General features: G+C 39.7%; 3 protein-coding genes across 8 annotated transcripts in view; 1 reads left to right on the forward strand and 2 right to left on the reverse strand.

Annotated features, from left to right (window-relative positions):
- TBC1D23 (TBC1 domain family member 23) overlaps window positions 1-2680 on the reverse strand; it is a 31829-nt gene extending 29149 nt beyond the window's left edge. For 2 of the 4 annotated variants that reach the window (XM_005487132.4, XM_074536092.1), the window contains exon 1: window positions 2382-2680. In XM_005487132.4, coding sequence (XP_005487189.2) covers window positions 2382-2665 — 284 coding nt within the window. In that variant the 5' untranslated portion in view covers window positions 2666-2680. Of the gene's footprint in view, window positions 1-1847; window positions 1896-2381 lie in introns of all 4 variants that reach the window. The other 2 variants (XM_074536093.1, XM_026793564.2) reach the window with 2 other exon arrangements.
- Window positions 2681-3024: 344 nt separating this feature from the next.
- Window positions 3025-26218, forward strand: part of CMSS1 (cms1 ribosomal small subunit homolog) — a 222830-nt gene continuing 199636 nt past the window's right edge. Inside the window, exons 1-2 of the mRNA XM_026793567.2 lie at window positions 3025-3216; window positions 3400-3592. Coding sequence (XP_026649368.2) covers window positions 3532-3592 — 61 coding nt within the window. The 5' untranslated portion in view covers window positions 3025-3216; window positions 3400-3531. The remainder of the gene's footprint in view (window positions 3217-3399; window positions 3593-26218) is intronic.
- Window positions 5317-26218, reverse strand: part of FILIP1L (filamin A interacting protein 1 like) — a 188009-nt gene continuing 167107 nt past the window's right edge. For all 3 annotated transcript variants that reach the window (XM_026793563.2, XM_074536090.1, XM_074536091.1), the window contains 3 exons: window positions 22319-25055; window positions 8945-9129; window positions 5317-7679 (listed from right to left, as the gene is read on the reverse strand). In XM_026793563.2, coding sequence (XP_026649364.2) covers window positions 7589-7679; window positions 8945-9129; window positions 22319-25055 — 3013 coding nt within the window. In that variant the 3' untranslated portion in view covers window positions 5317-7588. The remainder of the gene's footprint in view (window positions 7680-8944; window positions 9130-22318; window positions 25056-26218) is intronic.

Raw genomic sequence — 26218 nt, forward strand, 5'->3', positions numbered from 1 at the left:
TCTCAAATTAGCTTTTGAGTATATGCCAAATAGCTCAAAAGAAGCATTTAGCGAACAACGTCTACCTGATTTTGCTCAGTTTTAAATCAAAAGTGCTGATAACAACTTCTTACATTTACTGAAGAAAAAAACCTACACTCTTATCTTTCTCTATACCTAAGTTTGGGCTGGTGGTGATGCTGGGTTTTCTTTTTATTTTGATTGTGCAGTGGCAAGGTTCCCTGGTTTTTGTTGAGCAAAACACCAAGCAATCAGCACAGATGTTGTGGGGTTTAATTAATAATTAGTTTGTGACACTTTCCCCCCACTCAAACCATTCAAACTAGCACCACATGACAAGTTAACACAGGGAAAGCAAATAGGGAATTTTATGTTAGTGAGCACATCTGGGTTCATCACACTCAAGGTGCTGCAACAGCCTCTGAGCACAAAACTCCATCTGCCTTTTAATCCTCCTAAGGAAGTGAAGAGAGGACACAGGATCAGCACTGCCAGTTTTGCTCCCAATAGAGCTCAGGCATACAAATGTGTCATTATATGTTTGGGTAGTTTTAAAATTTGAAATCTTATATACATCAAAATATGACAGTGTAGTAATTTATATCAAAAAGCTCTTTCAACATCTGTTCACAGCATTGAAATATGAATACAAGACAGTGCTTTAAATCCATAAATGAAAAAGTAAATACTCCACTGAAACTGGTTTTTAAACAAAAACCAAAACAGGAAAACAAACCCAAAAGCCACGTGAAGTTTCTAAGCAAGCAATAAGGAATGCAATTTTGCCACTCACAGCACACACCTCTAGTAACAGGATGCACTGTCACATATAAATATAGCATTTAAGCATAAAACTTTTTAATTGTTCCCATAAAGTGTTAAATCTGTTTAACACTTTAAGACTTAAAGACTTACATTTGTTTTAACAAATGCCTTCAAGTTTGCATTTTCTAGTATCATCAGCATATAAAATTGACTATAGCTTTGATATTCTGCCAATCAGAATATCAACAATGCAGGCTGTGCCTTGAAAGTGGAAACACACTCATCCTCATTCTCAACAGAAATTCTAGAGAAGTTGATTGTGATCTGGGAGATAGCAATATTATTCCAATATTAGTAATGGAAGTAATCTCAAGTATTTTTTTCAGAGGTATTTGAGGTATGGTTCTTATTTAATGTACAGGGTTATATTTCAGTGTTGAGAGGGCACTGTCAAGGAGTCCATCCCTCACTTTGTAATTAAATGGCCCAACAGTCAGGCCTTTATTTAGAAATAATGCTTATGAAACACTGCGCTTATAGAAAGGACTTAATAAATTTTGAGGCTATAACTAAAAGAAAATACCCAAGAATAAAAAGTGACACCAACTAACTTCCATTTTCTAGTTAATTATACAAAGTTGTTTTAACCAAGAGGTGTATTTGTAGAACCAAACTAGACAAAGTAAAGTTTACACCTACAACTGTGTGTGTGTTCTGGCTTCTTTACAGTGACATAACTAAGCACAAGAAACTTTGAATCTGCCACATCAAACAGAGCCTAAAAGCAAAACCTTGGAAATTATTGGAACTCAGATTGGAAATGATCATAAAAAGCAGATCTCTAAAGTAATTGCTTGAAAAGCATATACGTGGAAAGGACAAAGAGCAATGGTGTGGCACAGAGCCACAGAAAGAAATCATATGCAATGCAGAAGCACAAAGACAAAAACAAAGTGAAGACGCAAATGGAGATGCTGGGTGCAGTAAGAATAGCTTCAGTGTTTAAACACAATGTTTATTTAAGCCTCGGCAATCTTGAGTGAATACGCATGCAACGAATACTAAAATCACATCACTGTTACCATCAAAATGATCCTATACACGCTCCAGAAATAGCCTCTATTCTTGTCCTAGGGGTTCAACGTAAAATCCATTATAAGTAATAGCTGTGCTAAAGGAAGGTGGTGAGCAAAATCATTCAGAAAACGAGGCAGGACCCACTGCTGTCACCTGTTCCTGCGAGCAGGAATGCAGCGAAACGGGAAGCTGAACTGAACAAAGCAACTCCACTCCAGGCAGACTCCCGGAGCAGCTCCTACCGCATATTAAAGCTGTCATTTTAAACTGGAGCGACCGCGTGGCTCCAGGCTGGGCACGGCCTTCGTTTTGTGTCTCGCCCGTGTTTTGACGGGCCCCTTCCTCTCCGGGGACCCGGAGCCGCCGAGCACCGGCGGCGTTTGCGGGGGCTCCTGGCGGGCTCCCAGCGCGACCCCAGCGCGGCGCGTCCCGGGGGGAGAGCGGCGGCGGGCGGGGCCCTTCAGCCTCTCTCCGCTGTCTCCGCTGCGGAGGGGAGGGAGGCGAGCGGCAGAGGAGAGCGCCCACACCCCGTAACTCACCAGCTGCCCGGCGGCGGCGGCGTCTCTTCTCCTTCCGCCATAGCTGTTGACGTGCCCGCTCGCCCGGCCGTAAAGCGCGCTCGGGAGGCGTTCCCTGCCTGAGGCCGCTCCTCCTGGAGCCGTCCCCGCCGCCGTGCCCGCCTTCCCGGCCGCCGGGCTGAGGGCGCGGGCCGCAAAGCGCGGAAGCCGGGCAGGGGCGGCCTCTGAGGGAGCGGCCGCGCAGCGCCCCTGGAGTAGGGCAGGGGAGTCGCTCTGCCGGAGATTCGAATGTTTTCGGTTTTCATAAAGCTGAACTGCTCTGCCTGATGTGGGTTTGGTTATTAAGTGACTTCCCCTACAGTGTTTAATGTGCCACAGTTTGGATGTACTCTGCGAGTGCGGAAATTGACAAGTTTCACGCAGTTTCCAAGAGCTGCAAATCACTCGGTGACGTCCATTAGCAACCCTGGGCAGATCAATACTAATACTCTGTTAAGCATGTCCCTTACCCACCTGCATCCTCAAAGGGGGAAAAATAATATACTTTAATGGAAGTTGAGAAAAATCCTTTTAGCGTGTTATACACGGAATAACAGTGCCGCCTTACGGGGGATTCCAGTCCTTACACTGGTCTGTTTCACTTCCAGAAGTGCTCGACTCGGGATGCGCTCCAGCCGGTCACGCTCAGGCTGAGCGGGACGGTCCTGCGGGAAGGGATCCAGGATGGGCACGCTCGCCCTGCGGGCTGCGCTGCCAAAGGGCCGGGAACAGCCATTCCAAGGCAACGCGCACCCCCTGCAGGCACCTATCAGCTCCTCGGCAAAGATTCCGTGAATTACCTTAACCAAGAAAAGAGGTATTTGACAGTGTGCAAGCGGGTTGAGGCAATCAAGCGAATGTTGTGAAGAATGGGGTAATAGTTTGAATTCCTTTCCTCTTTCTCTCGCGTCTGTATTTTCCACTAAAAAAAAAAAAAGATAGAAGGGGAACAAGGAAAAGAGATTCACAGCATGCATTTAAAAGCTTTCTTCTCTTTCAGAAGACTCTTGCGTAAGAAGCAATCTCAGCTGTGGCACCGGCCGGGCCCGGGGCGGGGCCGGCCCCCGGCAGAGCAGGGCACGCCCGCCCGGCCCGCCGCGTAGTGCGCAGGCGCGGCGGCGTTGGTGGCGGCATGGGCGACGCGCTGGAGGAGCCGTGGTGGGACAGCGAGCCTGGGACGGGCGGCACGCCAGGTACTGCTCTGCCCGGGCGCCCTCCGCACGCTGGGATTGATGCATTTTGCCTAAGAGCCAGCCCCCCCAACCTCCTTTCCTGCCCTCCTTCCTTTTCGTTGGATTTGGGGTGTTTTTTCCACTTCCCCTCTCCGCCTTTCCTTTCTCTGCTTTTGATTTACTTCTCCAGGTTTTCCACTCTCGCTCGCTTTTTGCCCTGAGCCTGCTTTTCCCTGCTTGCTACCGAGGGCGGGTTTGTTGTAGCAGAGTTTGTACAGCGAGGTGATGTCCCGTCTCTGGTCTGAGCCCTGGGATAGACGATGGAGCGGCAATGAAAATACCAGTACCTAGGTAACAACAGGAACGCACATGACAAAATACATTTACGCGAAGTTTGAAAAACGAGGGGAATGGGAAAACCTCTTGGTTTGAATTCAGAGCTCAGCTCTCCCTTGCATTCATTTCCCTTCCAAATTGTATTTTCTTCCAAAGAGTTTATTTGATGAAAGGCTTTTGCGTAATGGATGATCCTCGTGGGTCCCTTCCACCTCAGACTATCCTGTGATTGTGTTTGCCAGTACCCAGTACTGACATGAACTTACCTGTAAGGCCTAGGAAACAGCAAATCCAGAGCCTTTGGAGGGAAGAGTATCTGTGGTACGTGAAAAGCATCCCCCATGTGCTCACTGGGGTGTGTCGCATCACATTGCCATGTGTTACTGTAAAAGGGCAGGAGTTAAAGCTCTCTCCAGCCACTGCTCCTTAGAGTAGGGTGCTGTGACTGATTTGTCTTTTCTTTCCTGATGGTTATGGTACCTGGCTCATACACATGTATTTTTTCAATGTGTCTTGAAACCACAAGCTGTAAAATGTTTTCTCTGTAATGCTTACATTTAGTGTGAAAATTTAGTTATATCTAGGCAACTAGAATGACTTTAGACTTTATAGTGCCCTGTTTTATTGATTGTTTTTTAAATTTCTTTTTTAATACAACATTGGCAAGAGTTGGGCATTACTGGAAGTTACCTGCACCTCTGCAAAGACTCCAGTTTTTTGAGTGTCTTGATAATTGGTGCTTATTTCCTGTGAAAAGGCACTTGGAGAATAGTTAGAGAGGAAGCACTATAAAAGTTGTATGTATGTAATAAAGAGGGCCCACAAGACCTAATTAGGTTTCTGAGCATTTAATTTTTCTTTTTAGTCTCATGTGGGTACCTTAAGCAGTCCCAGTTCCCATGGTAAATGCTCTTCATTAGGAATTTTTCCTGAGAGCCTACCTGCACATTGTGCCAGCACAGCTTTGATCTGGGATGTGTGGTTAGCTGACTGTTAGAATGTTGTCAGCTTTCCTCTAGAAACTCGATACAGAGCAGGACTTTGATTATAAACTTTTGATATGAGGGATGAACCATCTGACTTTGATTATAAACTTTTGATATGAGAGATGAACCATCTAACTTTGAGGTGAGACTGTGAATGACAGATTTTCCAGTTATGAAAAACTTGGGATTTTCACAATAGCATTTTTGATTTACTGAAAGAATTCAGGCGGACAATAACCTCTGGAGGTGTCTAACACAATCTACTTTACTCCAAGGACATTCTTTGAGTGTGTTATGAGTGGTGATTACAGGTGAGTGTTGTGCAAACCAGGCACTCTGCTGTCTGCAGCCCACCTCTGTAAACTTGTTGGCAGGCTCCTTTTATGGAGCTTGTTGTTGGATGAAGTTGACACGAGCTAACAGTAAACATAAAACATCTGTTACTTTTATTTTGTGTAGCTATTTTCACGTAAAACAGGTAAAATCAAGGGTTAATTTGTTCAGCATCTTATTGATACTGTAAAATGCTTTCAAATCAGCTGGCATAAAAGGAAATCATGGTTCACAATGTATGATGCAGGCAGCAGTACAAGAAAATAATTGCACATTAGTGAGCACCTTTGAAAGACTTGGTCAATTTCATTTCTGTGAAAAATGAACTTTTGTTACAAAAATACTGTCCAACCTCATTTGCTGACCTATTTAAAAATACCATCTCTGCCATAACTGCAGGTGCAAAGCAGAATTCAAATGTACTTTTGAAATAATTATCTTTTACCAGATCCTTTAAAATTAAGCTTAGAATAAGCTCTGACCTTCAGAATATTCATCAGAATTCAGCTCTCAAAAGTGTTTTAGATTTTAGCCACTTGTAATTAGAAAAGGCTGCTTTTAAAATGAGTGTGAACATCATTCATACAGTCCACCTAAAGAGTATGAAAACACAAAATAGATATAAATATATATCCTTGTGTATGGATATGTAATTCTAAATTTGCCTTTGGCCATATCATTGGAAGTCATTATTTTAGAGTCCATATTAAAAATTAAAGGTAATTACTCTCACCTAAAGAGATGTTTACCCTGCTGCAAATGATTTATAGGTATAAAAAAAGCCCACAAAACCCAAGGCAAAAAATGCTAAAGGGATTATCCATCTTTGTATCTTGTCACATGACAAAAACTAAACAATCTTGCCTAATAACATCTTCAGCAAACCTTTGAGATGAGATTTGTGGAGGTAGCTGTTAGGGATTATTCTCCACTTAGCAGCATAGTTTAGTGTTACATATGTCCCACATCATGCAGCTGCAGGACTTCCTTACCTTCCTTTTTTCCAGTTTGTGCCACAACTTTGTCCAGACTTTCATGTGGTTTTTATATTGCATTCAGAATTGCAAGGGAAAGGATAAGGAATTTGGAGGAGTTTATTTCATACTGGTGAAGGATCCCAACTTTCTCTTCTTCCCTCTGTGAGCAGAAAAGAGCATTTTCACAGCACTATAAATGTCCAGATGTTGCCTGTAGCCAGTGTGCCTCATCTCCCAGTCAGTTTGAGGGAGAGAGATGGATTTCTTATTTTCCAGAAATTCTTCCAGTTGCCTCCTTTTTAGTTACCCCTCCTTGTCTTTCATTCTCCATGCTTTCTGTATCACCCTTAATCCTGTAGGAGTGTAGTATCCCCATTTGTCAGTTTTAGATTCTTAAATAGGATCTACCTATGAGAGGCATTGCCATCATAGGTAAAAATTAATTGTGTCACTACAAGACAGGAGCAAAACTCTCGTATGTCAGCAGCAAAAATAGGTCAGAAGTATAATATGGGACCACAGAGGATGATTTGGCTGTGCTTGTGGGGTCCTGTGTGGGCTCTAAAGCAAAGGATGCTATTGCAAGAATTGCAGGAATTCTTTTGCCAGGGATTCTCTTTTCTTTCTTTGTAGTGAAGGTGCCAGTTAACATCAGTTTGTAGTGTGTGATTTGCAGCCATTGGGAAGCAGACTCTTCACTGTAGTGCATTCAGTGGGAGCACTGTTGCTTGGTCAGAGCTGAGGTTCTGTTGCTGGACTCTGCTTGAAGAGGTTTGAATCTCTTTTTTCAGGCTCATCAATGATTTGCTGTTCCTTGTAATAGAACTTGGTCAGTACTTGAAGATATTTCTGATAAGCATGCCAAGTTGACAGCTGCTTTTTGAAATCTGTGTTTCTTCACATCAATGTGCATTCACTCTGCAGGTTGCAGTGGTTTACTTCTGTCAGCTGTGTTGGGATCTGAGCACACCTGATATGGACTCTCAGAACTTGATAGCTGCAGATTTAGCCAATAAAATGGGAAGCCTTTCCTTTTTACTGTGGCAAAGACATTCTTTAATGTCTGCATTTATCCCAGGTGTGTCTTGTAGGATACAGCTGAAATAAATTTTTAGTAAACTGATCTTTTAAAACTTTTTAAAAGTATTTCTAGAGAATTTCTTGTGAAGCTGTTGAGGAAGGCATAGGTTTCTTGTAGGTTTGCAAAAACAGTCACACAGCAGTGCTGTGTCTTGTACTGTCTCCATGGTTAAGTTAAACTTTTAGCTGTGAAATGAAAGGGAAAAATTGTATAACTGAATGCATCAGAATCTCTGCTTCAGCAAAAGGATTGCAGTTCTGGCTATGGCACTGTGATCACCACCAGCTTTTGTTTTATTTAGGAATTAGGATTTGGCAGTTCTTAAAGAAACACCTATGTGTAAGGAGTTTTCCCATGTGTTGTCAGTTGAGCCATTTAGACTGTTGGAATGCACTCTGTTAGGGGAAGAAGAATGAGTGAGACATTAATACCAGAGAAATAAATTAATTTTTATATTTTAAAGCAGTAACTAGTGTTAGCTGGTATTACAGGATTCTTGTGTGGGGGTTCCTTACTATTGGGGTAGTATTTTGTTAGTCTTAGCATTCTACAGAACAGTGAGAAATTTTCTTGCAGAGCAACAATTGCTATTTTTCAGAAAATTGGAAACAACAAGCATGGAGTCTCTTCTAATGTTTTGGTTTGTGGTTTTTGTTTGAGGGGTTTTTTGTGTGTGTATGTGTATTCGCTGAAGGGAATTGAATTTTAAGTCTTTTAAAGAAGTTATGCTTTAAGGAAAGCAAAAAAGCAAATTCTCTCATAGATGAACTGGAATTTCTTGTGCAAAGAGTTCAGTTAAAAAAAACCCCTTCGCTAGGAGCAATGCATCTGGTTACATATTTTAAGGGAATGTGAGGAGTTGTAAGGAAGGGCAAAATTGTGGAAGACTGCAAGAATAAAATTGCACTTCTATGTAAGCCACAAATTACTGTTAAGCTTGATGCTAATTTTGATCCGTTCTACAATACTGTTTAAGTGAACTGAAATCTAAATACTGTAGTCCAAATGGTGAAAGTTTATGTAGCTGATGCAAACAGTATTCATCTTGATTCTCCCATCTGTTTTCCTGATCTAACATCTGCATGAATTGAGTGGAGATAATCACACTGGTGAGGAGGGAAATACTTATCTTCACATCATGCTTTTAAAGTGATGCTTGGCACAGCAAGGAGCCTGCATTTCTCTAAATTCAATGCATTATACAAGAGCAGATTTTTCCATGCCTTTCTTCATTCCACCCTTAATGTTGAACTTAAGATATTCATACTGAGACACTTCTTGGCTAGACCAACTTTGAAAACATGACACCTTCTGCAATCCGTCTTCATGTGATTTGAGCATGTTTTTATAAATCTGCTGAGATAACCTTAGTGTTGTTATTTGTAGAACGTGTCAGAACTGAATTTATAGTAGAAACTTATTTGTGTCTTGTGTTCCTGTACTGTGAGTGGCAAAATCTGGAAATACACCATAAAAATGGAGCAGAGCATGGTCCCTGCAGTTAACTTTGGCTCCTAAGAATTTGGCTGTCTTGATGTCCTGTGATTGGTGACCATATGTGCTGACCATGTGGATGATTTCTGATCTTTCCCCAATTAAAACAAGAGATTCGGATGACTTAAATCCATTTTAATGCCATAGATCACAGAAGAGTATTTACCTTCTCCCTCCACTTTGAAGGCAGGCTTTAGACACCGTCCTTACAATGCGTATCTTGCCAGAAGGACTCTCTTGGAGTGGCTTGTTGGGATGTCCAGCAGGAATTTTGACAGGGGCTTTGGTTGTGCTTGCCGGCTTTGGTTTGGGAATCCGAGTTGGAATTGAACGACGGAAGGTATTGGTAATCTGGAAATTAACAAGAAAATAAATCCTGCCTTAGGGAGGAGAAACAAGAGGTGGTTTTAGCTTTGTAGTGCTTTTTCCAATTTGTAAACCTGAATGCACTGCTTCTAGAACTGTTTAAACTTCCTTTATCTTGTTTGTAATGAGACAGAAGCCTTGTATTTAACTTACCTACCTGATTGGGGAATGTCAAGACTCTCAATGGATTGGGGAATATCAAAGACTCTCAATGGACTGAAACTCAGAGTATAAATAAGAGGGGCTTCCTGTCTGTCAGCTGACTATCAGCCCTAGGTGCTGAGTGATGCAATGCCAAGTATTGAGCTGTGTGGGTTCTCTGGGTGATAATCATGAATCTGGGTGAAATTCCTCATGCAGAAGCAAATCTTGATTCAATCCTGAGTAGAGGGTAATACCCAGGTCATACTTTACTGTGAGAGATGATTCTCTCATCAGTAACCACTGTACACAAAATTAATTGTATTTATGAGACAGCTCCCCCTCCAGAATGATTGTAGTCATATTTAATTGCAAAAAATGTGAATATGCCCCCCAAAAAGTTATTATGTGCATGGAAAAGGGGTGAAGAACTATAAAGGCAAGAAGTTTGTTTGAAAAGTACCATTATCTGAAACCAGGATTATACATACTGTACTCATGAGAACTTTTTTGCATCACAAGCATTTTATATTAGTTTTTCAGTCAAGCTAAGGGTAAAAGAACTTCATTTTTTTTAAAGATAACAAAATGGAAATTGTGTTCAAATGAGGACAATAAAAAATTTGAATTATGGTGACTTAATTATGAGTAAGAATGAGCTAGATCAAAACCCTTGTGGAGGGATAGAATGTAAGAAAATAAAGGTAGTGCAGAAGGCAGTATCACACCTGAGGAGTTGCAGCTGTACTAATCACCAAAGATTGGGAACAGGCTGCCCTTAATAGGCCACAGGTGTCTCCAATAAGAAGAGGAGTGCTACAAAAGAGTGGGTTAGCTGGGTGAGGAGGGAGTTGGGGTTTGTTGGCTGTGCTGTGGAGAAGGAGTCAGTGCTGTGAGGAGCTGCCCATGAGACATCACCAAGAAGGTATGGGAGCTTTGCAATATGATGACAACAAACCCTAGTGGCTATAATGATCTGTCTGGCCAGGTTTAAAAAAATAAAAGTAATCATAAATCAAAAGCTTGCTACTTGCTGTAGATAATTATTTATAACAGGGTTTTCAATGGAATAAAGCTGAACCAACATCAGATCATTGTATGTGCTCAGTGTGGAGGAATCTGGGGAAAGTTTGTACATCACAGATGTGCTTAGTGGATCATGAATAAGGAAAAAAATCAGCCTGGGCTTAATTGAAGTTTGATAACAAAGAGATAAAATAGTAACTATCTCCCAGAGCAGTGTGGTTTGTTTCTAGGAGTTCTGAAGGAGATGATTTTTAAAAATGCAGAATCCTTGTTAGTGATGTGCAGTTTACCACTGAAATTGTTGGTGATGCTAGAGGGGTGCAATGCTGCTTTAGATTAAAGCTTCACAGCAGATTCATAAATGTGACTGTTGAACTCATCAAAGTGTCAGTTAAGTAATAGGTTTGCCCACATGATTACTGATTTAGTGAAGGCATCCACATTTCTTGTCAGAGATAATATTCAGGTCTGTTAGTCAGATATTGTTATATAGTTCATGCTATTGGATTGTTTAATGATGATGAGACCCATGTGGGAGGGAAAGACCTAGGTTAAGTTAAAAAAAAACCTTGATAGTGATCTCTAACAAAAGGATCTTGTGAAAGCAGATTTTGTGTGCAAACTGTGGAAAAACAAGGAAAATTCTCAAGGTTAATGAGTGGCAAGTGGATAGGTAGCAGAGCAGTGACCTAGTTATTAATAGTATAGTGGAGATAGCATCTGAATCTCACAGACCCCTCTGATACTCAACATATTCATAAACTGCACAGGAAGACATTACTGAAATGATAATATTTGCATATGGTATAACAGGGTATTAGAAGCAAGAGCTGACAGTAACTCAGGTTAGTGAGTAAAAAATGTGTCAGTTCGGTGTTAACAATTGAAAAATAATACGTGTAGGGAAAACTAGTTCATGTACAGTAGTGACATTTATTGTCAGTCAGAACACAGATCTTGGAATCCCTGTGAATTGTCCTCATTGCTCAGCAATTGGCTGTTATCATAAAGGTAACAGACAAGTCAGGAATTACTAGGAAAAGAATAGAAGAAAACAAATCTCATCATTTTTTAATGTGTGAATCCAAACCAGCCCATCCTACATTGTGAATGTTTTGCTGGGTTTTGCCAAACAGCTCAAGAAAGGGTATGCCAAAATGCAAAAAAGGTGGCAAAGACTATCAATTATGAAATGTCTTCTGAGTGAAGATTAATAACATGTGCTAAACCTCTTCAAGATCAGATAGTAGATGGTGGTGAGAAAAATAAAAAGCAGAAATGTAGCATTATGGTGACTAGGGCAATTTTCTAGTATGCTTGAGGGGGCATCCACTGGGAGTGGATTAAAGATATGTGAAAAGTGTTTTCTCTTGTCAATGAGCTATGAAACTCATTGGGACAGACAGTTTTTGAGGTGATGATATCAATTGGTTTGGAGAGAATTTGTACTGATTTGGGGCATCAGTCAAGGACTGCTAAACACAAAGATGTGTGGAGATGGCAGCTCTGAGTTGCAGGCTGCCAATGGCTGGGTTTTCTACTCTGTGTGCATACTGAATGTTCACAGACATTTAACACTGGTCACTACCAAAGAGGAGATACGTAGTCTGAGTGTCTGAAACCTCTTTCATGCTTTTATTCTTAAAATCAGTATGTTTCAATTTGTAGCACTTTAAATTTTTTTTAATGCATTGAGAAAGGAAAGCATTTGATTTGGAAGGTGAGGAGGGGAAAAGGAGATGCATTTTTCTTTCCCTGTGTTCCTGCAAGATTTTACCTCTAGGTGGCAGCGAAGATTTCCTTTTGTTTTACATCCCAATATTTCACTTAAATCCCACTGAAACTCTTCGTTAAATGCTGAGTAAACAAAATCAGCGTGCATTTTCCTAGTAGGCTGGAATTTTAGCATTCATATTGTTAGTACGAAAGGAAGCAAAAAAAAGAATTCACTCTTTGCCCCCAAACCAAAAGCATTTTGCTTCAATTACTAAAGGTGATGTGTTAAGAAAGGAACTGATGTTGGAGGGGATAATTTGCATTACTGCTATGTGGCTTTCCATGAGTACTGAGTTGGAAGAGTTTGCCTCTGACCATGTGGTATGGCCTGGTAGATGATGCATGGCATTGAGAATAAAATGTTTGGGTGGGCTATTACTGGCAGTGCTAATGCCTGATGTAATTATAGCAATGATAGAAAATGTCTGTTTCCCTTCTATAAAAATAATTACATTAACTAAGTATATTGAGGTGTATAGATAAAAATATTTATGTCAAGTCTCGCATATTAAAGCGAGATTGTATCTCTAAGAGTTGTTTGGTTCAGGATCTTTTTGAGAAGTGTTCCAGTTCAGGGATTGCTTAGGTCACAAAGTGGTTGGAGTATTGTCTGGAGTTGATTGATCAGCCCTGTTAGTACTTCAGGAAGGTGTTTGTAGGCCCACATTTTTACAGGTTTTGTGCATCTGACTCTGGTATTCAGGCTGTAAGTTTTTATTGAATCAATGAAGAGTTAGGTGCTGAAATATTCCTGTGCTCTGGCCTATAGTTTGCACTGGTGTCTGGCTCATTAAAACCACCATTGACATTATGGTGTTCTGAGCCATCAGATTTCATTTCAAACACATTTTTTTCTTTGTGATTCAAAACTATCTATATTGCAGTTCTGAATGACAGTATTAAATACATCTACAATATTATAATTTGGTGCCTAGAGCTGCATTATAACTGATGGACTTGTCAAGGTTTGATCTGCTTACAGAGTTTGTACTGCTCTCTTTGGCTTGTGTCATGTTTGATTGTAGCCACAATAACTGACTTGCTCTAACTCCTGGCATAGGCTCAAACTTGAGGGTAACAGTTGTATTATGGGGCTTTTTTCCTATGCAAATAAACAAATGAGCTTGCACTTCAATGATTGTACCAATCTAACTTCTGATAAAGGCAAGGATTTAACAAACTGCCCATCTAGTTCTCTTCCTCCTCATACTGCACTTAAAAATTGGTTTATTTTTCATCATTTGTGATATAAATTCTAGACAGGAAGGAATGAATAATTTAAATTTAAGGAAAACAGTTACTGACACTTAAGTTTTTTAATTCAATTACACATGTACCTAGATCAATGGCTAAACTTTATTTACTTTCTAAAACTTGTACTTTACAGCTCTTATCTGAGATTGGTAATTTGTTAACAGAGTATTTTGGGTCAGTTGACTAGACCTGTGCTTAAGCTGCTGTAAGATGTGCATAAGGAGGGAATGGTACTATGTGGGAATTGTCTGGAAAGCACTTGGAAGTAACCATATATAAAATTCTGCAGTGGTTTAGTTGTATGTGTACTGAAAATCCTTGTGCAATATTCCTAGGTCCTTCCCTGCTTCTTAGTGTAGAGGCATGTGAGGAGGTATATTGGCCATAGCAGGACTCTATCTCCAGATGTCTGGTTTGGTTTTTAGACAGACTTGAATGACTGAAAACCCCTTACATATAGATTTTGTTGGGTGTTTTCATTTTGATTTTTAACTATGTATGGGAAATCTGTGCGCACACCATGAATTACTTCAGTTCTCTTCAAATGTATGCATCCTTTCCACCAACTCATTCTCTCCTTCAAGATGAATGTTTTTAGTCTTCCTGATCCTTTTTTGAACCCTTATTTGTATTCTGAATTTGCTGCCTTTGTGTTTGTTAATGCTGTTTAGCTATGTCTCTTGAGTTCCCATCTGTAGGCCACTTTTTCTATCTACTATCTTTCTAAGTCAGAGAAGAGAAAAAAAGATATATTTGTTCTTCAAAAAACAAGCTGAACTGCCTCTCATGGTTTGGAGATACCTTGTGAGTTCCCCATTAATGCTCTTGAAACACCCTCAGAAACAAAATGTTGCCCAGGAGTGACCTGTCTGAGCAGTTATGCAGTTTTCCTTTACCTGATGTGTCTAAGTAAACATCAGCAGATAATTACTGTAACAGCAATGACAACCCCACAAGCATTAAACTGACGACTTTTAAATTAGATTATGTGGTATGTCTATCTGTAAGTGTAATAGCACCACATTGCTTCAAGGCATTAGGCTTGGAACATAACAGTGCTTAGCTGGAGAAATGAACAGTTAAAGCTAATTTTCAAGGCAAGCAATGATCTAAGGCTCTAGAAGGCTTCATTTTAATTTCATTTCATAATTAATTCCTGCAGCAGACATCAGCTGCCTGTAATAGGATTTGGCAAAAGAAGGCATGCTAGAGTGAGAACTCTGCACAGAGACTACATTTCTTGTCTCAGCAAATGACAGTGGGTACTATCAGGGATGGGGACAAACACTAGCACAGGTGACAAATGAGAAATTTTCACATTATTGTGAAAATGGCCCTTCTAATTTTAAGAAGACAATGAAGAGTGCATGCTCTGAAATATCAGGATGTGTATTCCATACCCACTTTTTTTCTCATCCATTGGGAGCAGAGACAGCTTATTTATATGGGCCAGCTTTTAACACAATGCAATGCTTGCTTTAGGGAGTGGTCTAAAGCAAGTGTGTGTGGGAGTGTCAAGGAGAGAAAATATTTGTTTCTGTGCTGTTAAAGTGGTTCTCCTGCTTTTGGTCCTAATCCTTTCCTTTCCCTTCTGAAAGTATGATGTGTGATTTGCTTCCGGTTTGAACTTTATTCATTTAAATGAGGGGAGGGTGTAGTATTTTTGCTGTAAGTTTTCTACTTCTATTTTTTTTTTTTTTTTACATTGTAGCACTTGATCTAGGAGAAATAACTTTCTCAGTGCTTAAATTTTTAGTTTAAGAAATTTGAGTGTCATTTGCAGCTGTACTGAAAGTGTCCAGGGGATGGTGCTGAAGATCCTTTACTCAGAAGTCCATGTCTGTATGAGCACAAGTGTGCCTCTTGCCAGACTTCAGTTTGTTCCTGGATGATTGAATGCAGTCAGAAAGAAAGCCAGGTCTGCAAGTGAGAACGAGTTAAGATTAAGTGATAAACTCGAATATTCCCTTTGGTCTCCAAGCCAGACAACTTTGGCTGAAATTTCTGGTTAGGCATCCTCAGCTGCACAGAGCATTTAGATACTTCCTTTTCTTTACTGTTCTTTTGCTAGACCCTGGCATTTGTTTTCTAGGAATCCAAAGTGAGAAGTCTCAGTTGCTCTGAGTTCCCTTTCATGCAGCACACCTGTGTGTGTGACTGCACTGCGATGTGTGAGCAGGAGCAGTGTAATCCTTACTCTCACTGTCTCACTCAGGGTGAGACTGCCAGACTGGTGCCTGGCTTGGCTCACTGCATTGTCACACCACATAAACAGCTCAGCAGAGGGAAAATGACTCCTCAGTAATCTAGAGTCATAGCACTTGAGCTGTCAAGTGGAAGAGCAATTTGCTTTGTTTAATCTGGAGAAAACAAAACGGAGAAGCGATGTGATAATTGTCTTCTAATATGTGTTGCAGAGAGAGTAATTTTCCAAGTCCAGTGAGGGGACAGGAAAAAGAATACTGGAGTACAATTTCAGCAATGTAAATTTAGTGTGAAAATTAGCAAGGTTCTTAGTGACAAGGGCATTTCAGCCCTGTTCCAGATTCCTGGATAAAGGTGGCATTGCAGAAGTTTTTAGAGCTATATGAACTAGGTTTTTATTTGGAAAGTTCTAAGTCAAGTTATAGTGAGCAAATAGGCTCAAAAATGTCCTGACATCCTTTTTAAGCTCTGTTTTATGAGTCTTCTACTCTTCTGCTGGTATTTGCCTTATTACAGCTCTCTTGGTTTCAATAATATGCCATTTTTGACAGAAAAATCAGTATTAATATTAGAAATTACTTCCATGCATGTGGCACAATTTACACTAATGCACTTGAATGCGTTGCTGTGATCTTCTCTCCTGAAAGCAGAGTTTAAATCTACTTTCTGATGGTGGGGAAAAGAAGAATGGTTGGAGGCAGAAGTTGTATTTACAGTTTCTAAAATTCTGTTATGTGTCTTGCTTTTCTTGGGACATGTCTTCACTGGCAAGTGTGCTGATATTATTTTAAACTTTGGATAACTTAAAGACTCATTTCTAGAAGATAATTGATAAGATGTAGTGATGGGTAACGTGGTGTTGTGGGTTAACAGCTTTTCATTGCTGTTCTTCCCTTTGCCCCTTGAAAGTCCAAGGGGTCTCAGGCGCCCTGATAGGGCACTTGGGGGTCCCTAGGAGCAGAAGTGTGGCTTTTTTAGCACACTGAACACGCTGCAATTGCACTTGTGTCCCACACAGGGGTGTGCTGGCACTTGTGTGTTCCTGCAGGTGCTTAGGTGTTGCTGCTGTTGGAGAGAATACAGCCCTGGTGGGACCAGCAGTGCTGCTCTGCTGTTTGTGGAGAATGATCCTCCTCTGCCAAGGATCTTCCAGTACAGACTGGGGACACATAGGAATATTTGGGTGTCTTAAGGCAATTTTAAAAGGTGTTTGAAACTGCTCTTATATGCATACATGCCTTTTAATGTGAAATGTCTTCATTATCAATATTGTCTGTTCAAAAGCTTTGAGTTTGTTTTCCCCATGTTAGCAAATTTTTATGGTGAAAAGGTGAGAGGTTCTGCATGGAGAAGGAAAAAGACCCTCTTGCTTTTACCATCATGGCTTTTTTCTGTTTGTGAGTAGGCTGTTTTTCTCTTGGAAGGCCACATTAAAAGGTGTGTAAATCAGAGTCAGTTTATATATTTTTTCCCTACTATATATGAAATGCTAAGTAAAACAAAAGACTCTACCTTTTGTTCAGCGAAGATTGATGTTTTTCAGGACAAACCATGACCTATAGAGGCTTGAAATTGAGACAATTAAGGATAAAATGTAGGTACTAATCACATTCGAAGCTCCCTTGCTCAGATTTTGCACAAATCAATTAACTTCTCTCCCAAGAGATACAGAATTATTTAAATGGTACTGCTGAATGTTTGCTGTATATTTGAAGTGCTTTGTGATGTATTTGTATGCTAGATTGTATCTCTGCAGACAATGTTGATGGGTCCAGGACTTGGGCAGCAATTGCACTACAAAATGCTCCTTTTCCTTTTTGCTTGTCCATTCAGTTGTGCTGATGTAGCTCTTTAATAAAGCTGTGCTGTGAAATGCATCCTGTTTTGTTGAGGTTGTTTGGGGTTTGTTCTGTTTTGTTTAATGAGGATTTGTGGCATATGGCTTTTTGTCGGTGGGTTTGCTTTTGTGTTTTTAAATCCAGGTTAGTTTCTTGACCTGGTTCACAGTGCCTTCTGGAAGTGGTGACAGCACAACTGAAAGGGCACTAATTTTATAATTTGGGTTGAGGTAGAGGCAAAAAAGAGGAGGGAGATTGTTTGGCCCATCCCTCTTTGAAGACCCTGTGATGTCAGACCACTGCATGGGAAATGAAGAGACATTGATTAAAAGAGGCCTTTTCACTTGCACTCCAGAAATGTTTCTCAAGAGTACTTTGTGGTCAGAAGAGAATACTATTCAGTTGGCAGCTCTGCTATTTGAGGCTTTCTGACTGCCCACAGTATGGTGGGTCATTGGGTAATGTGCTGGCTACAGCACAGAGAGAATTCAGCTACATTTCACAGCCACTGGCTGCGGAATCTGTGAAAACACTTCATGTGCCTAAAGTTTTATGGTTTGTCTTTTTTTTTTTTTGAGCAATTTCTCACTATAAGTACTTGGTGTTAATTTTAAAACATTTTTACACACCCACTTGTGCTGTATTTGAACCATAAGATCTTTTTCTCTTCTGTTTCTTGGTAACATAATGTTTTGGTAGTCTTTCCTTAAGCCTGGAGATTAGGCAGTTGTCAGTTTTTGTTTTGCCTGTCTCAATATCTGTTTCCTAGGGACAAAGTCATCCTGCAGATGGTTCCTCCATTTCCATCATCTAACCCTGCAGCATCCATTGAATCTTACTCAGAAAAGAGAGCTGTACTATTCTGTTTCTGATTATTTTTTCCCTAGTGTGGGGAGCACGCCTTCCTAATCCCTGCCTGAAATGCTTACATACAGATCTTTTTCTTATTACAGCCTTACATACTGTCCCCAGACACTGTATTGGCTACAGTGCTTTGGATCAGGAAGATTAGCAGTCTGCTCCTGTAATTTTTGTCAATTCTTTTTCTTAATTAGTGGCTTGAAGGAGGTCTTTAAATAACTTGAAATACTACCTCAGAGTTGATGGATGGGTGCTTTGGTCTCAGATTACCATTATCGCTTGGTATTCCCTTCTTTTTGCTTTTCGTCCTTTTCCCTCCCTCCCCTCATCCATCCTCCCTGAAGAGACAAAAATTGCAAGTATTTCTTCTGAGACATTTAATCACATAAAAACACCAAAGTGTTGGTGCTGCCTTCTCTTGTGTCTATTTGATCATTCACTGAAATAAACCCAACATGGTGAAGGAAAGTGGGCTAGTAACTGCTGTCATTTTTTAATCAGTTAATTCTCCCTTTTGCTGGGAACTAAACATAAGGAGAAAGGAGGTAGATTTTTAGACCATAGAGACGCTTGCCAAGAGTTTTGGAAATGAGAAGAATTGATATTATGATCTGCTGAAAACTGTTTTTATGCTCTCTTTCACAGCTTAATCCCTCTGATATATGCTTCTTGTTATGTGACCTTATTTCCCCATAACATTTAAATGAACCATTACATACCTGTCAGACTTTGGGCTTTTGAGCAACTGCTGAAAGCAAAAGTGTCTCAGCCTCCAAATTAACAGCAATACTTACCACTTAGAGTAGTTGAAATCCTAGAAAAGCTGCCTTACTTGTCAAACTTTAATGTGATTATGCTTGATGTTTTTGTTCAGTGTTTGAATCAATGTGCAGATAACTTAGTCGCATTTCTCCTTGCTCTGCTGTTTTCTCATTGTCTGCCAAGGAAGCAGGTGGCTATTCCCACTCAGCAGAATGAAATACTCTGAAATATGGAGTGGTGATCTGAACAACTCGAGGGTAATTTGTAAATCAGTAATTTGATTCCTTAAGCTATGTGTTCTGTTTGCTATTTTATGATAAAATTACAGCTAACTTCTTTCTGTTTAAACAAGTAAGTTTCAGCTCTCAGCAAATACACCCAGGTGCTTATTTTCTCTGCTTTGAAATTGATCTTGGCAATTCAAACCGAACAAACCTGTTTCATTGTGCAAACCTTATTTTCAGGCAAAAGTAATTAATTGATTTTTTTTTTTTTATCTGTTGGAATGACTGACAAAAATTTTGCTGTCAAGTCAGTTAAACCTTCACAAAGGTTGTTTCATCAGTAGGGGGATGTAAGCATCTCTTAATCAAGATGCATTTTCAGGAAATGTAGCAATTTCATCTCCAGGTAGTGCTGATGCTTCTTACTTAGTTAATGGTCATGAGTGGCTGCTTCCTTTGTCTTTTGTTAATTAGTTACTGATAAATCATTATGAGTGTAAGGCAGGGACAGAAGTACTGCCTGTTAAATGATTATACTTCTAAATGGTGTGACCTTTCATCCAGGTTTTGTATTCAAATCTTAGCTTTAAAGGCTGAACTTGCTTATTCATAAGAGCTTGGTAAGTGTCCAGAGGACTACGTGTGCTTATTGCTATGCCCTTATTTGTACTTTTCTAAGATATTCTAATAGAAGGCCAGGTGGTTAATGATCAACACACTTCTGTGTGTTTTTGAAGGTAGATCTGAATTTTTTTTTTTGCTACATGTTTTTTAGGTCTAACTGAAGAAAATTTTAGTGTCTCTGGAGGACAAGCATTAGTCCTTTAATTTCAGGAGAATTTGGTGTTTGTTACTATGCTGGCAAGTGACTACTTCAGACACATGTACAGTGACTACTTCAGTACCATGCTTGTAATGTGTTCCTGCAGAGATCTTGGGTATAGATCAGCAGGTTATGCAGGATCCTAAAGAACAGAAGTGCAGAGAAGGTTTTTTGAAGGTACTGATTTTTGGGCTCTGAACTGAGCCCTGCAGTTAAGAATGTGCAGCCTGAATTTAATTAGGTAACTTGTTTGTTTAATTAACAAGCTCTAAAAATTATATGATTTTGCTTTTCCTGAGGTCTGGCTGCTCTCTTCTTCAGCAACTTTTGCTGAGGTAGGTGTGAGTCAAAGTTTGCTTTGCAGAATAAAACAATGTACTCCTTCTGACCTAGGTCTTGGTCAGAGCTCGCTTGTGCAGCCATGGAGATAGAGGGAGACAAAACAAGGAAGAAGAACCTTTTATGAAGCCTAGTAACTTCAGATTATATAAACTGGGGTTATGTAGTTCCACAAACAACTTCTCTTTTTGAAATTGCCATTGTTCAACTGTAATACATATGTTATTATCCATTTCTATCACATATATAATTCTTTCTTCCCACTGTTTGCTGAAAAAAGTGTACATGGGCAGTGGACTTTGCTTTTCAACAGAAACTATTCTAAAAGTAGATATTATCTACAGTCATAAACATTTTATTTCCTGTCAATCAAAAGGACTTAAAATGATACAAGTCCCCTTGTTATGTGAGATCATGGGCCAAGGTTCTTTGCTGAATCCGTTGCTAAGTTATACTGCAGAAATATTTTTTTTTCCTCTGGGGAATATAGGCAGAATAAAGATAAGGGTTTAGTGAATAGGGACTTTGCTTACTTGCAAACTTCCTTGTTGATTGCAGAAGGTTGCAGTTTTTAATTTTTTAAAATTAATACATACTACCACCATCACCCTGACAGCATTAAATTTATAGGCATTTAGAATAGAACTTTTTTAGAATAAAAGAATAGAATAGGATAGAAAATAGAATAGAACTTTTTAGAATAAGAACAATTGTTGCAATTTAGATTTGGAGTGTACAGCTTTTGTGAAAAAGAGGAGTTTGAAAGTGCATTCCAGATGTTCTGGACTGATTTTTGTTGCATGTGAAGCTGTTCCACTATTAGCAATGTTTCATGGGAAATTAAAATTGACTGTTTGGGCACATTACATTTCTGTGCTTTTCCTAGCACAAATACTGTAATTGTCACTGAAATACCTTAACCTGCTTTGTCAATTCTATTTATCCCAGACCCAGAGGCCTTCATCTTTGGAGACTTGATCTACTATTGCTTCTTAATGCTTCTGCCTAACTTTCTCTATCTGTGAAGTAAAAAACATGAAGGTATGCCATAGTTTGGTAATCCTGTTCCTTCTTCAGAGTACTTGTGTGATGTATACTGCTTGTCAGATTTGTGACTAGGAGTTAAGATGAAATCTGATTATTGTTTGTAAATCTATTCTCCTGAATTATTGTTCAGAAATATAAATGTTACTGTTTCTTGTTTTACATCATACCTAAATGATTGCAGTTTTTCTATTATATTGGGAAAAAAACCTTGTTTGGGGAGAATATACTTTGTGATACAAGCTTGTGAACTTGGTTCACTTACAAGCAAAGTTTGCATGGAGGTTTAAAAAGTTTTACCCAAACACTGTTATACAATACATAATATTTTGTGTATGATGTAGTGATAATTACCTGAAATGAGAGGGCTAGAAGGAATTGGGAAATAGAAGGGAAGATAATGAAACAAGTCTTATCTGAAGTTAGCAGGCAGTATTATGGCTTAATTCAAACTCTACCATACATGCAGAAAAAAATACAAACCACACATAACAAACAAAAAATATTCAGCAAGCAATGATGAAAATAATCAATCATTTACTGGGGTTTTTTTGTAATGTTAAAATATTTTACCAAGACAAGTTGCAGTCAAAAGTAATGTGAGTTATTTTGAAAATGGCAATACATAAAGATGCATTTATACAAGTGCAAGACTAAATATTTTACATAACTGTATTTCAATGAGAAGATATACAGTAAGTGCACACTTGATAACACTAAGCAGGCAAAACTTAACGTTAGTTCCATATGCTGCTGTATAGTTCATGCACAGATCTTTCCCAAAGAGGCTGTTCCAAATCATTCTTGCTGGGATGAAAAACAGGATGGGTTGCTGGTAAGGGTGTCAGCATGGATGGGGGTCAGTTATAGACATTACTTACTGTAATTTGTGATTGCCGTGGCAGAGGAGTGGCTGTTGGGGTGATAGTAATACTGCTGGTGATTTTATTGGTGGGCTTAGTGGGCAGGCCATTAGCTAGGGCTGGAGTTCTGCTGTCTTGCACTGCATTGCAAGGGCTGGTGGGCTTGGAAGCGGTGAGAGCTTGCACATAAGGACTTCCTAAATGAATGTGGATCTTGTTATCCTCAGTAGTTATGACACTTGATCCTGTACTGTTAGATCTCTGAAACTGCCATGATGACTGTCTGTCTGGGGATACTCTAAAAACAGTGTGCTTGGCTCCTGTTTCCAAAGGCTCTGAGGAGAGTGTTTGTTCCTGAGAACTTGAGCCGGGCAAAGCCAAAGGGGACATTGTTCTTTCAGGAGTTAGAGAACCACACGATTCAGGAGTTTGAGATCTTGAAAAAGTAGTAGTCATAGTTATAGGAGAAATTACATGCTCTGGGGTCATGTAACCTTCTCCTGCTTTTGATTTTACAGGTGTTAAGGAGGCGTTTTGAATAATGGTTATTCTTTGCTTTGGAGTGCCACAGTTGGGTATAACTGCTGTGCTGGTGTAGGAGTGAGGGCTTTCAGTGGTAGGACTGGTTATTTCCAGGGTTGCTGTGTTCTGTCTATGGTCTGGAGTTACTTTTATGTGAAGGGGTTGACCGGGTGTATGGCTTAGCACTAGATCTCCAGTCTGTGCACAGTTTCCATTTTGCTTTGTGTGTATCTTTCCATTTTGAGGATGGCTCTCTTTGGACCTCATCCAAGGGATCCACAGCTTTTTGTTGGCGGCATTTGTGTTGGATGAGTTGCTTTTGAAAGACGCTGTTTGTTCCTCCTCATTATCACTGTCTTCATAGAGCTGCCCATTTACAACCGTTCGCTCCAAAGGCATGAGGGTTTTGTAATCGGGTGGCTCGTTGTCTGCTGGATCTGTTTGGATTTCTTTAGAAAAAACTTGCACATCTGGAACTTTCTTTCCGTTGAGACCAGGCCTGATATTCTTGCTGAAGGATCTGTACCTCTCCAGCTCTTTGGTGAGGCTCTCCATCTCTCTTGCTAACTCCCTGTTTTTGTTTTCTTGCTGGAGGAGTTTCTTCTGTAAGACTGTGTGATCACCTCGCAGGTGGCAGATTAGGTCTTCTGTTGCCACGTATTCATGAACTTTCTCTTTCAGTGCATCTACTTCTCTGGAAAGGTGACTCGATTTAGCTTCCTCTTCTCTGAGTTTCTTGAAAAGGCGCTCCTGATTGGACTCTGCCTTTTCTGTTAATTTATACCTCGCCAATTCCATTTTCACAGCCTCCAACTCCTCGGAGAGGAGCCTAGCTCTGTCCTGTTCACTGACATATTTTCGTTCTAGAGACTCAAATTCATCTTCAGTTTTCATAAGATCATCTTCTACTGACTTCATTTCATTGAGCTTCTGCTTAAGCCTTTCAACTTCTTGAGAAAGCTCTTTGATTATGTTGTTTTCCTGCTGCAAGGAGGTGCTGGATTTAGTACTTTCCTTACGTTTACTTTTAAGAAACTCTTTTTCAACATCTTCCAGGGACTGAAGTCTTTTACTTAAAATATTCACTTTGGAAACAAGATCACTTCCTTTCTCCTCTTCTGCTTTCAGTTTGTTTTTCAGTTCATCTCTTTCTTTTGTAACACTGGACATTTTTTCCTCTGCATCAGATTTTGATTTCAGTGCCTTTTTACTTTCCTCCATCAGCTTTTCTGTAACTGACATCACTTTATTTTGTTCCACCTGAAGCTGGGAAGTTGCAGCTTGCAGCTTTTCTTCTGTTTGCTTTATTTTTTCACCCATAGTTTTTCTTTCATCCACCAGCATCACTGTTAAACTCTTCAGCTTTGTTAAATCTTCTTTAAGTGTAAACTCAGTTTTTTCTAACTTGCTTTCAATTGCTTCAAGCTCACCAACTCTAGCTTTTAAACCATCCAGCTCATGGGACAACTGCTTTGTTAAAATTTTTTCTCTTTCTAGGTTGCATTTCAGGGAGTAACATTCCTGTTTACTCTTGTTGAAAGCATCTTCTAGTTTCTCCAGCTCCATAATTCTTTTATTAAGTTTATCCACTTCCCCTTTAAGGTTCTTGCTCTGTGATGCTTCTTGTTCTAACTTTCTATTAAGTTCTCTGCACTGATCTTCCATTTTTATGAGCTCTTCATCTTTTCCTTCCATCTCTAGCAGCCGTTTCCGTAGTTCTTCTACTTCAGTCATAAGTGCGGCGTTCCCACACTCTCCCTTATTTATCTTATCTCTTATGTCTTGCAGTTCTTCTTCTGCCTTTCGTAAAGATCTGTTGGTCTCTTCCAGCTCATCAATTTGCCGGCTGAGAGTTGTTAATTTGAGCCGGAGCTGGCGATTCTGGCTGTCTTCATTGGTTAGTTTGGCCATCATTGCTTCTTGGTCTTGGGAAATCCTACTGCTCTGGGCGTGAATTTCAGCCTCCAGCCTGCTGGATCTCTGTTTCTCTTCTTGAATTTTTGCTTCAGCAAAAGTCAGCTTTTCGTGTGCTTGTTCTGTAGAAGTGGTTAATTCTTGAATTTTTTTACTTTGTTGATTCACCTGCTCAGTGAGTCTTTGCTGTTCATCCACCACCATTAAAGCAAAGGATTTCAGTTTAGTCAATTCTTCTTTCAGTTTAGCTATTTTCTTGTTGTTTTCCTTTTCTTTTTTTGCTTGATATACTGTCTCTTGTTCAAGAAGCTTTTTCAATCTGTGGGAGGAAATAATATTGTATTTTGTAGCCATTTTAGTGGGCATTTAAAAACACACTTGAAATACTAGGACATTTCTGCCACATGTCCATGAACATCCACTTGTAACTAGAAGGAGACCTCTCCTTGCAGCATTATTTGGAAGTGCCCACTGGTCCTACTTCCTATTCAGAAGTTCTTTGGTAATGAACACTTCAACATGATCATTTAGACTTAGCAACTTCTTATTGTGCCCCTTTAATTACATTTGCAACTTTTGACAGGGATCAGTGCAACAAAACTGTTCTGTTATTCTGCACTGGAACTGTGCTTCTCTCGGCTGTTTGCTGAGACTAGGTATGTGTGTGCAAACTTTGTCTGTTTTTTTGTGTGTGCTTTTTTTTTTTTTTAAAGAAATGTGATTATTACAATGCTTGAGAAATTAGGTCAGTGCAGGCCTCAAGGGCAGATATAATTTACACATCATAAACCTCCTAGCTTTGTTACTTATAAACCATCCTGATATTTTAAAATCAAACCTTAAGGACATTTGAGTATGTGAAGGAAATGTAGCCACAAAGGGCAGTTATACTGCCTAATGTGAATTCCTGAGCAGCACACCAGAGCAAAATGAGGTAAGTCTGTCCTTAGTGGAAGTGCAGGCCTTGTGACTTCATGTCTAATAAACACACACACACAAAAATGCAGTCAGCAGATAAACAGGCATTCAGTAGTGCCTTTAGAACTTAACAAAGCTCAAATGTCTTAATGTGTGTTAGACCTGGATTTGCAGATATGCCTCAGTGCATTGCTGCTTTTACATGATTCTTGAAGGTTTTCATGATGATTTCCCAAAATTATTTTTACAAGTTTGTTAGTACTCAGTCTTTATTGAGATACAACATACTTAATTAGCAAGAGACTTGGGATAAGGTTGTGTGTTGTTTATGCAAGAGCCTAAGAAACCTCCAAATACCTCAACTTCTTAGGTTCTTTTGTGGACCTTTCTTTGTCAAGGAGATGCTTGTGGAGTACATCTAAAGTATGATTTAGGTTTGGCCAGCACATATGCCTCCTTTCAATTACATTTTTCCTACAGTCAAGATAAATATATTCTGGTATTAAACAAAATCTGAAAAGCCTCGGTTGAAATAAGAATTAGAATTTGTATGACGTTTATAAG

This window comes from Zonotrichia albicollis, chromosome 2 (genome assembly GCF_047830755.1).
Source record: "Zonotrichia albicollis isolate bZonAlb1 chromosome 2, bZonAlb1.hap1, whole genome shotgun sequence".
In the NCBI taxonomy this organism is placed as follows: domain Eukaryota; kingdom Metazoa; phylum Chordata; class Aves; order Passeriformes; family Passerellidae; genus Zonotrichia; species Zonotrichia albicollis.